The sequence below is a fragment of the Monodon monoceros genome, unplaced genomic scaffold (assembly GCF_005190385.1).
Source record: "Monodon monoceros isolate NGI ecotype Baffin Bay Population unplaced genomic scaffold, NGI_Narwhal_1 Super_Scaffold_14, whole genome shotgun sequence".
Lineage (NCBI taxonomy): Eukaryota > Metazoa > Chordata > Mammalia > Artiodactyla > Monodontidae > Monodon > Monodon monoceros.
This window is the reverse complement of record NW_021703770.1, coordinates 58,955,035-58,968,867: the sequence shown is the minus strand read 5'-3', so window position 1 is coordinate 58,968,867 and position 13,833 is coordinate 58,955,035. Positions and strand designations below refer to the sequence as shown.

General features: G+C 39.7%; 1 protein-coding gene across 9 annotated transcripts in view; it reads right to left on the bottom strand.

Moving 5' to 3' along the window:
* STAU2 (staufen double-stranded RNA binding protein 2) overlaps window positions 1–13,833 on the bottom strand; it is a 308,045-nt gene that overhangs the window by 105,144 nt on the left and 189,068 nt on the right. For 7 of the 9 annotated variants that reach the window (XM_029222761.1, XM_029222758.1, XM_029222755.1 and 4 more), the window contains one exon: window positions 2,836–2,949. The exons of the other annotated variants lie outside the window; for them this stretch is intronic. In XM_029222761.1, the coding sequence (XP_029078594.1) occupies window positions 2,836–2,949 (114 nt within the window). The remainder of the gene's footprint in view (window positions 1–2,835; window positions 2,950–13,833) is intronic. 9 annotated transcript variants of the gene reach the window in all.

The window sequence follows — 13,833 nt, the reverse complement described above, 5'->3', positions numbered from 1 at the left end:
CAACTATACTCCAATAAAAATTAATTTGAAAAAATTAAAAAATATCACAGTGAGGGAAGACTGTACTAACATACGTGGCGATGCCAACAATGTTAACCTAAAATAAACATTGGGAGCTCCAACACCAAAAAAAAAGAAAGATAAGCTGTAAAGGTTCAAGGCTAGAGAGTTCTTCCATTTCTCACCTCCATTTTCTATACAGATAAGAACAACCTGAGTTTCATAGGAAGGATTGCCTCTACATTTTACATATCCTTTTTTTTTCAGAATACTTATTCTCTTGTTCAACTGCAGTGGCTCAAATAATGTCTTTTAAATAACAGTAATTTTTCTTGCTTTAAAGTGCTTTCTTGTTTTCTAGCATTTACAAATTAACAGGTGAGAAAGCATTCAGTGGCCCATCTTTTCCAACTTACGAGGTCAAATTTATGCTTTTGGTATGGTGAAGGAGTAACTCTTGCTTAGACAGACCCTTCGTTTTTCTACATTTTCAACACAATGTAGAAAAGCCAGAGGATGTGGAGTAGAGGTTTACTCTGTGTCTGCTCTCCTCAGGGAGCCCAATGATCCAAGCACAAGGGAGGTGCATGGATCACACCACCACCCCCACTTTGCACCTCTGAGGCCACCAAAGTAGAGTGTTTGATATACAGGACAGTTGTTCTAGTCATGGCTCCATTCATCCATCCCTCTATCCATCCACCCATTTGACCATTATCGACACATTTCCTGGAAGTCTCTTTCTTTCATCTTAAAATTTCATGCAAATTTGTCATCTATAATGCAGTTGTATTTACTTTATATAAAAATGTCTTTATTTACTTACCATTGAGTAATTGACACTCCAGATAGATGCAGAATAAGACCATTTTGTACGGTTGTTCAGGTTGTGCACTGCACACCTTGATGGGGAGGGCATTCACACCGTAGTGACTGGATTTATCTATTATGACAATTTTCTGTTGGACAGCAGTAAAATGTTTTGAGGAAGAGGTACCTTTTTTTCTAATTTGTTAAAGTGCCATATGGGCTAACTGTAGCCCTGGACTTTGAGTGCCTTGGCATATGGTCTGGGCACACGCCTGAACAGTCTCATTATTTTACTCATGAAGAAGCCAAGTTCCAAGAGGTGAAGAGACAAGGTCCCACGGCTAGTTCCTGGCAACTCTGGGTTCGAGCCCCGTCTCCATTCCCAGTCCAGTGCTCTTTCATAACAATAAACTACCTCCACTAACAGTGAGTTGCTCTTCTCAGGTGTGTGGGTTTCTGAGAATGATTTCATTGCTTTGCCTAAGGAGAGACCTTTGCAGGATGGCTGTCTCATGCCGCTCTTGCCATTTGTTTCTGCCATCCGTGGATACAGAGTTAGATACAGCAGCAGCTAGACTTCTTGCCAATTATTCAAAGGTGCTGGAGTGTAAGCTCCGTAGGAGCAGGAACCATGTCTAACATTCTTACCATGTCCTCAGCACCTGGCATGTAGCTCATTTATAGTTTTATACAGGGAAACGTAATACTTCCTGTTAGCTAGTTTAGCCCCTGTTCCTCAGAGCCCTGCTATACCCTCTTCTGCAGCTGGAGCACACATCAGCGCAAAACCCTGAGAAGCGCTGGAGAGACGTCTAAGCTGCCTCCCAGATCGACATGCTATTAACTGTTTATTACTGGTTGGGCTCACTCAACCAAGAGAAGGAAGATCCGTTATAGAATCATAAAATGGTAGCACTGGAATGAATCTTGTAGGTCAACTAACTCAACTCCCTCACGTAGCATCCTAGGAAACAGAGTCCCGAAGAGATGATAGCATCCACCCAGGTAGCTGTCTGTAGGAGCTTACATATGCTGTGGTTACTTCCTAAAACTCAGACGTTTTGACCAATTAGTTGTTCTTTCCGGAACACCACAATACCTTGCCACCAATCAAATGATGACTGGAAACCCATAATGGCAGGGACATCATCAACTAGAGAGGTATGCCCTTAAGACTGTTTTCCTGTCTGGGCTGGACAATGAACTATGTATTTGAGAAGTTACACTATTAGGCTCTTTTATTCTCTCCATGCAAGGGCACTATTCAGATAGAAAGAAAAAAAGAATCAGGCAAGACTATTAGGAGTTCTCAAATTTACTGGGAAAAAGATATGAAAGTGGGTTATGATTGTTCTGTATGTAAATTAAATGGTTAATTTAAAAAGCACAGCTGGTTAGTCATACAGTAAACTGTGTATGTCTGTTAATTTTGACTCCAAACTAGAAATTCTATGACCTAGGTCATTAGTTTAGTCTAATCTGATGACTATTTTAATTGAAAATATGTATTATAAACAGGATGTATTCTCAAGCTGTTATCTAAACAATCAAAGGAATTTGTTTATTAAGAAAATATACTTTTCAGATTTTTAGCTTTATCTCAGAAACAGAACTTTAAAAGTAAAAACAACACTGGAACTTCGTTTTAATAATATCCCAAGTTATAGGATGTATCATAGTGAGACTCCAGTGTTATCTACATTGTTTTGCTGACCCTTCTTTCCATATAAAATTATTAAAAATAAAAATAACACAGGGCAATTACCTCTTCCTTATAAGAGAATTCTATATTTAAATTAATAATGAACCACTAACGAGAAGTCTAAACTAATTTAAATCTCCTAAGGTATCGGTTTCCCAACACGCACACACAAAATCTTGATTTCTCAAAGGTCTAGCAAATGGCACTAGTGGCTAACGTATTAGGGAAAGCAAAGCTGTATGTGTGCACATAGCTTCCATTCTGATGGTCTCTGATTTCTTAGCTGGGCCATAGTGCAGCAAAATGGCAGTGGCATATTATACCTGGTCATGGCTGGCTTCAATGGAGCTTCCAATAGCATGGAAAGTCATCTGCACAGGGGCTAATGTCAGACAGGTCACACACTCTTTGCCACTTTGTCTATCACAGTAGTGAACCTATAACAGAACACATGCAAATCTGCTGAACACCACTTGTAAGAGGGAGCCAGATGCAACAGGTCCTTTTCAAAGGTTCTAGCTTTCAAGAAAAATTTCAAATAATTTATGTAGAACGCAATTCAAATATTTAAAACCTTATTGGGACTTGAAGATCTATGGAAAATCTATTAATTCCATTTTAAGTACTTGCGAAGTTTTAAGAGAGTTTAGGAAATGCTTTGCAGAGTGCTCTACATTAGTATAGCCGGTAGAAAAACTCACAACTAAATGCTACACCCATCTTTTTTTTTTTTTTTTTTTTTTCCAGTACGCGGGCCTCTCACTGTTGTGGCCTCTCCCGTTGTGGACGCACAGGCTCAGTGGCCATGGCTCACGGGCCCAGCCACTCCGCGGCATATGGGATCTTCCCGGACTGGGGCACGAACCCGTGTCCCCTGCATCGGCAGGCGGACTCTCAACCACTGCGCCACCAGGGAAGCCCTACACCCATCTTTTTTGTCCAACTTTTCATAATGTATAAAGGACTCAGGGGTAAGCATAAGTCAAGTTCATTTGAGTCTAATGAAATTTTGTCAACCTGAATTTTCCTCATCTTTGACTCTACGTGTGTGTGATTGCCACCTGATTGGTAGTGACATTCTTCTATAAAATATAGAAGACATTCCCTATAAAATCACTGTTGAATACACACACACACACACACACACATATCTCACTACCCCATGCTCTGCTTGAAATTTTGACAGTATAATCAAATTGAATAAAACTGAAATGATTTGAAATGTGCAGATGAAAATAAAGTTACTATAATATCATTTTTCTTTTAGTTACATACAACCAACCATTATTAAAACCACGTGTAAGACACTCTATCAGAGGTAGGGTATGGGGGGCGGGTGGTGGGGGAAGTATGAGCCCCTCTGCCCATTGGGAAAACTTCCATCCTTCCCTTTATCTACTTTCAAAAAAGTTCTTTCAAGCAGTGTTTACTTTAATTCTAAGCTAATAAAGTAAAAATAGCGTTGCTTTTGTAATAAATTAATAAAAATACGCCTACAGATGTACATATATACATATAATATGGATCTGACAGAAAACGACGATATAAATCCTAGTCTAATGGTTTAATAATTCAACATTTTTAAACCAGTAAGGTCGTTAAGATTGGCCATCAGTATCCATGAAGGTGGGGAAACTTCCTGGAATCTATAAAAAGTAGTTTAGAGTTCAAATCAAGCCAACATACAAAGCTCTGTTTCCAAAGTACTTTAAAGATTTTGTTATAAAAATATTTTTTCCAAATTAACTTTGGGGAAAAAGATTTGACAACAGTTTGAATTCACTGTACCTCCTGAGCAAATGAAAAGGTCACGGTGTGTATGAGTTCAAGAATGTGGACCTGTTGTTCACTATGCAGCAGTGAAACATGATGGGGGAAAATGAAACTTAACACGTAACAGGTTTATGCAAAAGCCAATCAATGGTGACACTGTAATAGATACAGTTCACAACCATTTATGGTACAGTTAAAATATTATGTCTGATATAGTGCTATCATAAAACATGCTTTTTAAAATAAAATATAATCACCCTTTGACATCAAATGAAAGTCTATATGAAAGACACGACACTCTCCTAAATATTCAAATTGACAGTGAACACACTCATATATCAGCCAACTTCCTGCAGCTTTATTTTTTCTTCTAGAGAAATGAAAATTAGGAAGGACAAAAATAGCACAAGACAGTCCCAGTCAAAAAATAAATTTCAAACTTCATTTCCATCAGTGGCTTGGATACTGTGACTGAAAGAGTTGACTTTTCTCCTAATTCACTGTGAGCCTGCAATACCCTAGAGAATATTATATATCCTGCAGGCATTAAATATTACTGTACATGTAGAACTCATACATACAAGGTAAATACCAAGGTGCAAGTTTCCACACAGCTCCAAAGAAAATGTCACAGCACCCAGTAAATGTGACAGAGATTGCTAACTGTCCTCCAATAGTTTTCCACAGTAATTCTTAGCTGGGCACAGAGTAAAGATATTTCCCAGGTTCCCTTGTAGCTATGCTTAGTAGCTGTGACTGAGGAGAATGTAAGATGAAAATTCTGCGGTAGCTTTCTGGAAACTTTTAAGAGATTTCAGGTGTGTGCCTTTGGCTCGTCTTCACCTGTTCTGCTGCTTGGAAATGTGGACATGACCATCTTTGACCATGAGGACAAGGGCCGAAACTTAGAGATGGCAGAGTGGTGAGCTGGAGGGAGCGTGGGTCCCTGAAGAGCTCATGGACCAGAAGCATGACACTGGCCCTAGACTGCAAGCTGATGGACCTTTATGTGAGGGAAGAATATACATCTCTGTTGTTTAAGTCGCTGGGCTTTTTCTTACTCACAGAAGAACCTGATCCCACTGAGATTTTTCCTATTGCTCCCAAACTGACACCAGGACCCACAGCCAACAACAAAAGGAGCTCTAGGGAGCTGCTGACATTTAGGGCCAGGTCTTATTCTCTCTTCCCACCTGCTTGTTAATAGTCAGCAGAACTGGTCCAACCATAAAGAATACAAAAAGGCACTAGGAAAAGGCAGGTGAGTGGGAGGGGATCATTTGGCTGTCAGCCTTATGAGGAATACAATATTTCCCGTGAGTGGGGCAGCTCTAAGAAAACAGGTGACAGAGATGAGGAGTACCTATATGAAAGGGAGACAAATTTCGTCCCCTGGCAGTAGGTTTGCTGAGAATTGAACCTATAGGTCCCCACCGAAAAGAAATCTTTTTTTTGGCCTCTCCCACTGCAGAGCACAGGCTCCGGACGCGCAGGCTCAGCAGCCATGGCTCACGGGCCCAGCCGCTCCGAGGCATGTGGGATCTTCCCAGACCGGGGCACAAACCCGTGTCCCCGGCATCGGCAGGCGGACTCCCAACCACTGCGCCACCAGGGAAGCCCCGAAAAGAAATCTTGACCGAGTCTGATGTATGTCCCTAGCCATTTGGAAGCAGATGAAAATATAGAGACTGAGTTTGGAGATATCTGAGAGCTTGCTGAAGGAGCCCTAGGCACACAGTATCCCTGAAAACAAAAAGGGATGAAGGAAGATGCTCACGTAGATCCCCATGGCCCTTGGAGGGAATGAAAAAGTGTCTCAGCAGAAGCCAAGGGGCTACTCAGGCCAAGCAAAGTGACACCTACCAACAGCAGGGCCAGGGGCATGCACCACTGGTAAAGCCCGAAGGAAACATGGCTTTCCTTCAGGAACAGAGGGAATTGGGAGAAACTAAACACTGCTTCAAGAAAATCATGAACAATAACTACAGATGGAGTATAAACCTTAGAAATTTTGAATCACTATATTGTACACCTGTAACTTACATAATATTGCACAGCAACTATACTTCAATAAAGAAAAAAGAAGAAAAAAAAAGATGAACATCATCTATGTGGAAGCCAGCAATGGATGAAACCAGGCTAAGGGTGGCACCCTCCCCTCTCCTAGTCCACCTCTCAGGCTTCCAACATCAGAGTAACTAGGTCACGAAACAGAGGTAGAGTGTGGAGGAAGCTGTCTCAGAAGCAGATCAAGCTCCTACCCCACTAACCACAAATATTCAAAGGTGCTGGCGTGAGAGGATAACCAAAAGAAATCACCGTATACCCTCCTTCCCCTACGTGTCTTGAACCAAAACAACTGGCTGGCAATGGGGGGACATGAGCTTGGAGTTTTACGGTGAACTGGACTAGATTTTTTAAAGCTAAAGGTAACTAGAAAACTATGGGATTTGCCAAAGATATAAAGAAACATGAACGGGAGAGTTGACACAGCGTGGGGGAAAGTGGTGACTAGAGAAATAGTCATTCCATGTTTATCCCCTCACTGCACTGAGACTGTACCCCTCAAACAGATAAAAATATGTAAAAAATATAGGAGACTACTGTTTGAGGACACAATTTCAAATTAAACAAAAATTAATAATATATAGGTAAAAAGCCTTAAGAAAGAATCATACTTTACACAATCAATCCCTCATAAAAACAAGTTTGATATGGCTCCTCAGTTATTTATTTTCTTCTTGGACATAAAAACATTAGAGTTCATAAAATTGTGAATTTCAAAAAAAAAAAAAAAAAAAAGGAGTTGTGTGGGGCTTCCCTGGTGGCGCAGTGGTCGAGAGTCCGCCTGCCGATGCAGGGGACACGGGTTCGTGCCCCGGTCCGGGAAGATCCCACATGCCGCGGAGCGGCTGGGCCCGTGAGCCATGGCCGCTGAGCCTGCGCGTCCTGAGCCTGTGCTCCGCAACGGGAGAGGCCACAGCAGTGAGAGGCCCGCGTATCGCCAAAAAAAAAAAAAAAAGAAATGTGTGAATGACATTTTAAAATTCATCCTTCTAAATCAAAAAATGCTTCCTATGATTCAAAGCATCAGCAGAAGCCAGGAATCTTAGAACTCTAGGCTAAAACAATTAGGGTAATAAAACTCCATTACACTCTATAAAGCACAAATCTTCAGGACTGATGGGTGAAATGTTTCTGCTACAACAAAGCACTGTTTCTACAAATATGGCCCTAAAATTTCCAATATACAATGCCATGGGCCTTGATTTTGATGAAAGATAATTTTAGAAGATTACAAAAGTCATCTCCTATGTTGATTTTAAGATTTATTGTTTATGAATCATATCATTTTGCTATCTTTCATACTCTAAAATGTAAGCAACTAATCTTGATTTTTTTACACTGTTGCAGCACTTGCTCTGGATTTAAAACACCATCAACCACAGCAAATTGACATTTCGCTTCTTTCTCATGGACTTACAAAAATTATTCCACTGAAAGATGGGTCAGAAATTTCAATATATGTAAATTAAATAATGTGGCTTCCTTTGAAATTTGAAAATCTATAATAATTTTTATTTTAAAATAAGTTCCCTAGTTTGAGTTGTAATCATATAAACCCAGATGAGATGCTATAATTAAGCATTCTGATGATTTTGCCTGTCTAGTAGAGATTTCTTCTTCTTGAAAGGAGAGATACAAATCACTTCAACTATTCAGATAACTTACAAAATAAAGAATTCAAAGCTACTCAATTTGTGATGTTTTGTTTAAATGGCAAATCTTGACTTGATTTGAATAAATAATCCCATTCCTTAAAAAAAAAGAAAAGAAATAAAGAAAAATGCTATAAGTTTTAAAATAATTTACATGAAAAGCTATGTATGCGAACTTTTTTCATGCCCATCTGAAAACATGAGGGGGGCATTCAAATGAAAATTTAAATTTCCTTCCCCTTACCTCCAAAAAAAGTTGAATCAAATTGTTTCCTGCAGGGCTGAGAAATTCCCTGATGTTGTAGGACTACTAAATATTTTACTAATCTCATCAGGGAACTGGTTAACTGCTTGTCTGTTAGATGTTTTTAACGGTCACCCCCCGTGGGACAAAAATGAAGAGGGTGTGAAAAAGATCCATGTTCAAAGAAAGCTGCTCATTAGATCATTAAGGAAAGATAAAGGCCTGTACGTTCACATGTGAGAACACAATCACTGTATCAAGAAAACATGCTTGATTAGCACACCTCGGGTTCATGGGTTTACTCCAAAGCAGCAGGCAGGGATCACACTGCTGCAGCTACTGCACAGAAGCCCTGCAAGGAGGGGTAAAGACAGCAAGGAGCTAAAGGGCAACAGTTCAGTACCAGATCTTACAACACTCAAAACATGCTTGATTCTTGCAGAGCCTGCACACTAGCTATACAAAAGACCTAAATCTTTATTAACATGAAAATCAGCATATTCTTGGCAAAGCACTAAAACAATACTGCTTGACAAATATTACACTAGTTAAGTAGGGTAAACTGGTATTAAACATTTCTTAACTACTTTTTTAGATGACTTGAGAACATGTAAACCATCTTACTTATTTGGGTTAACTACAGGCAACAGTACAAATCTATGTTATTATCTATTTATAATTATCGAATTCATTTTAAAGTAATAAATAAAAATAAAAAAATAAAAGGAGTTTCTCGATGAAAAGCACTTAGAACAATGCCTGGCTTATGGTTAGCATTAAAATAAATATTAGTCTTATTATTAGAATAACACATCCCATGATAATACAATAAAAGATATGACATGATGTATAATTATGAAGAATAATATTACATTAGGATAATGTCTGTCACTGACTTTCCCTAAAGCTTCTTTCCCCAATCCTTTTCATAACTAAAGGCAAGTCCTTTGTAACTAAAATGTAAACATATATTTAACATGTTCAGTCATGTATTGAGTGTTTTAACTGTATGAGTAATCTGTTTTACTCTGCATGCAATATGCTTGTCACATTAATGCCTCGAAAGGGACAAGTGAATGAATGAAATCACATTATACAGACTGAGACTCAACTTGTAATTATCTTTTCTCTCTTTTGGAAATTCTACGCTCAGGAAAAGCTTTGAAAATTACATGCCTATAGTTGGTGTACAAAATCTACCAGTGATGCACTGATTTATTTCTAGTATAAGTTACAGATAAAAACTAACAAATGCAACAACAGATGTGCTGCCAGGATTGTTAAGGAAGATAACTGCATTCTTTTTTTTTTTTTTTTTTGGCGGTACGTGGGCCTCTCACTGTTGTGGCCTCTCCCATTGCGGAGCACAGGCTCCGGACGCGCAGGCTCAGCGGCCATGGTTCACGGGCCCAGCCGCTCCGCGGCACGTGGGATCCTCCCGGACCGGGCCACGAACCCATGTCCCCTGCATTGGCAGGTGGACTCACAACCACTGCGCCACCAGGGAAGCCCCTGCATTCTTACTTTAAGTGATGAGTTTGTACATGACACAGATCCTAAATTTTTGTTCACTGCTTTTCTGTTTCCATTGACTATGCCAGTGAAGGTCTAATGAGGCAGCTAATTAAGATGTAAATTATATATATACACACACACAAATATAGTTATTTTAGTTTTACACTTCCCTCAAAAGAAAACACTAGGTGATTTTAAAGTCGATTACACATCTACCAGAAAAAGAGCCTACCTCTTTTATACAGTATGTACTCATGCTTTGATATACTCACACACATCCATTTACAAGCTGCATTAAAATCTACAGGCTTGGGACTTCCTTGGTGGTCCAGTGGTTAAGAATCCACCTTCTAATGCAGGGGACATGGGTTTGATCCCTGATTGGGGAACTAAGATCCTACATGCCACGGGGCAACTAAGCCCACGTCCTGCAACTACTGAGCACACAAGCGAGTCGCAACTACAGAGTCCGTGTGCTCTGGAGCCGGCACACCACAACTAGAGAGAAGCCCGTGAACTGCAACGAAAGATCCCTCACGCCGCACTGAAGATCCCACGTGCCACAACTAAGACCCGACACACCCAAAACTAAAATAAATAAATAAATTTTTTTTTAAAAAAAATCATTAAAATCTACAGGCTTTGCAAATAAATAACTTTTTTTTTCCTGTTGGAATGTGTTTTTGTAACATCTTTATTGGAGTATAATTGCTTTACAAAGGTGTGTTAGTTTCTGCTTTATTACAAAGTGAATCAGTTACAGATATACATATATCCCCATATCTCCTCCTTCTTGTGTCTCCCTCCCAACCTCCCTACCCACCCCTCTAGGTGGTCACAAAGCACCAAGCCGATCTCCCCTGTGCTATGCAGCTGCTTCCCACTAGCTATCTATTTTATATTTTGTAGTGTATATATGTCCATGCCACTCTCTCACTTCGTCCCAGCTTACCCTTCCCCCACCCCGTCTCCTCAAGTCCATTCTCTAGTAGGTCTGCGTCTTTATTCCTGTCCTGCCCCTAGGTTTTTCAGAACAGTTTTTTTTTTTTTTTAGATTCCATATACATATGTGTTAGCATAAGGTATTTGTTTTTCTCTTTCTGACTTACTTCACTCTGTATGACAGGCTTTAGGTCCATCCACCTCGCTACAAGTAACTCAATCAATTTCGTTTCTTTTTATGGCTGAGTAATATTCCATTGTATATATGTGCCACATCTTCTTTATCTATTCATCTGTTGATGGACACTTGGGTTGCTTCCATGTCCTGGCTTTTGTAAATGGAGCTGCAGTGAACATTGTGGGGTGGTACGTGACTATTTTTGAATTATGGTTTTCTCAGGGTATATGCCCAGTAGTGGGATTGCTGGGTCATATGGTAGCTCTACTTTTAGTTTTTTAAGGAACCTCCATACTGTTCTCCATAGTGGCTGTATCAATTTACATTCCCACCAACAGTGCAAGAGGGTTCCCTTTTCTCCACACCCTCTCCAGCATTTATTGTTTGTAGATTTTTTGATGATGGCCATTCTAACTGGTATGAGGTGATACCTGATTGTAGTTTTGATTTGCATTTCTCTAATGATTAATGATGTTCAGCATTTTTCCATGCGTTTGTTGGCAATCTGTATACCTTCTTTGGAGAAATGTCTATTCAGGTCTTCTGCCTAAAGAAGTTGTTTGTTTTGATACTGAGCTGCTTGTAAATTTTGGAGATTAATCCTTTGCAGTTGCTTCATTTGCAAATATTTTCTCCCATTCTGAGGGTTGCCTTTTCATCTTGTTTTTATTTTCCTTTGCTGTGCAAAAGCTTTTAAGAGAAGTAACTTTTTAACAAGGAAATCTTTTTCCAAGGTCAAAGGAAAATTACAGTTATACAGGCACTCAGTACACCACCAAAGTCAAACATGAAAAATCTTCTCCCAAGAAGGCCAAACAATTCTACTACTTTTCATGTATTAAAATTCTGCTGTATTTACTATCACTTCAAAAAGTGGGTATCAAAGACCTTACAAATCTTTTCATTACATACTGGTTTAGTTCATAATGGCATTTAATTTTTTTTTACAAAAATATTGGAATATATTCTTCCTACTCAGGAATTATAGCTTTTAGAAACATACTATATTTGTTTTTAAAATATAATGAAATTCATGATGAAAAGACCATTTACGACTTCTGCTTCCAAACAAGATGGAATAGATTTACTTTTCCCTATTCTTTCTGCTAAGCATAAGTAAAATCCCTTGATATATACATAAAACAAACATAAGAGGACTCAGAAAGGTACAGAGAAAGAGGAAGACCCTGTAGGGATTTCACGACCCAAGGAACAACACAGTGGTGAATTCGTGGTTTTTCTTTTCGTCTTATTTATCCTGGACTGGGTGCTAGAATAGTTAGCACCCTGGAAATGTCAGTGGGTATAGGAAAAGGAGCTGCAAGAAAGCCTGCTCTCTCTAACCAAAGGGCCAGAAAACGAATAACGTAAGCAAGAGAGAAAATGTTTAGACAGTGATGGCCCTCCTCCAGTCAAACACCATTAAAACGTGGCACAGCCCCACATCCTCAGCCCCATCAGCAAACGTCAATTGGGGAGCCTAGACTTCCACTCTTGCCAGACTGGAATGAGGTAACCCCATTCACCTACTAAGGTAATGACACGACACAGAAGGCTGAATGAGGAGTCAAGACTTTCATACCTGCTGGATTCCCAGGCTTTCCAACTTTATCTGGTAATGCTGGGCACCCTACCCCTTCTCACTGGAGTGGTATCAGGGGGGCATGGTGGAGGGTCAGGACTTCCACACCATCCATCTGTAACAAGTCCCCTTCCTCGCACCAGGCTGTCAACAGAGGCTAAGTGGGGAAAATGAACTTCTACCCATACCTGGTAGCAAAAAGACAGCACTCCAATACCCAACTTGGCATACTGCCAGAGGAGGCTTACTGAAACAGAATATTTAAATAAGATACAGAGACTTATTATACCCATAATGTCCAGGGTTCAACAGAAAATCATTCATTATATCAAGAACCAGAATAATCTCAACTTGAATAAGAAAAGACAATCATGAGATGCCAACACCAAGACAGCATATTTGTTAAACTTATCTGACAAGTGTTTTAAAGCAGCTATCATAAAAATGCTTCAAAAAGCAATGACAGGGGCTTCCCTGGTGGCGCAGTGGTTGAGAGTCCGCCTGCCGATGCAGGGGACACAGGTTCGTGCCCCGGTCCGGGAGGATCCCACGTGCCGCGGAGCGGCTAGGCCTGTGAGCCATGGCCGCTGAGCCTGCGCGTCCGGAGCCTGTGCTCCGCAACGGGAGAGGCCACAAGAGTGAGAGGCCCGCATAACGCAAAAAAAAAAAAAAAAAAAAAAGCAATGACACACATACCTGAAACGAAAAAAATGTATAATCTCACCAAAGAAATACAGATATAAGAAGAACAAAATAGAAGTTTTAGAACCTAAAAACCAAAATTAACTCAATGGATGGGCTTAACAACAGAAGGGAGAGAACAGAGGAAAGAATCAGTGAACTTGAAGATAGAAAAATAGAAATTCCTCAATCTGGACAACAGAGAAAACAGACTGAGAAAAAAACAAACAGAGCCTCAAAAACATGTGGGACCACAGCAAAAGATCTAATATTTGTGTCATCAGAGTCCCAGAAGGAGAACAGATAGTGACTGCAGCTAAAAAAGAATTTGAAGAAATAATGGCTGAAAATTTACCAAATTTGGGTAAAAGATATAATACACCTACAGCTTCAAGAAGCTGAACAAACTCCAAATGTGATAAACACAGAGAAACCCATGCCAAGACACATCATAATCAAACTTTTAGAACTTAAACTGCTATCCTGGAAGCAGTGACCTACAGAGGTAAAACAATTCGACAGTAATTTCTCAACAGAAACCATGGAGGCCAGAGGAATTGGAACAACATTTTTTAAGCACTAAAAAAACTGTCAACCCATCATTTTATATCCAGCAAATATATCCTTGAACAATAAAGGGAATCTAAAACATTCTCAAATGAATGGAAACTGAGAGTATGTTACCAG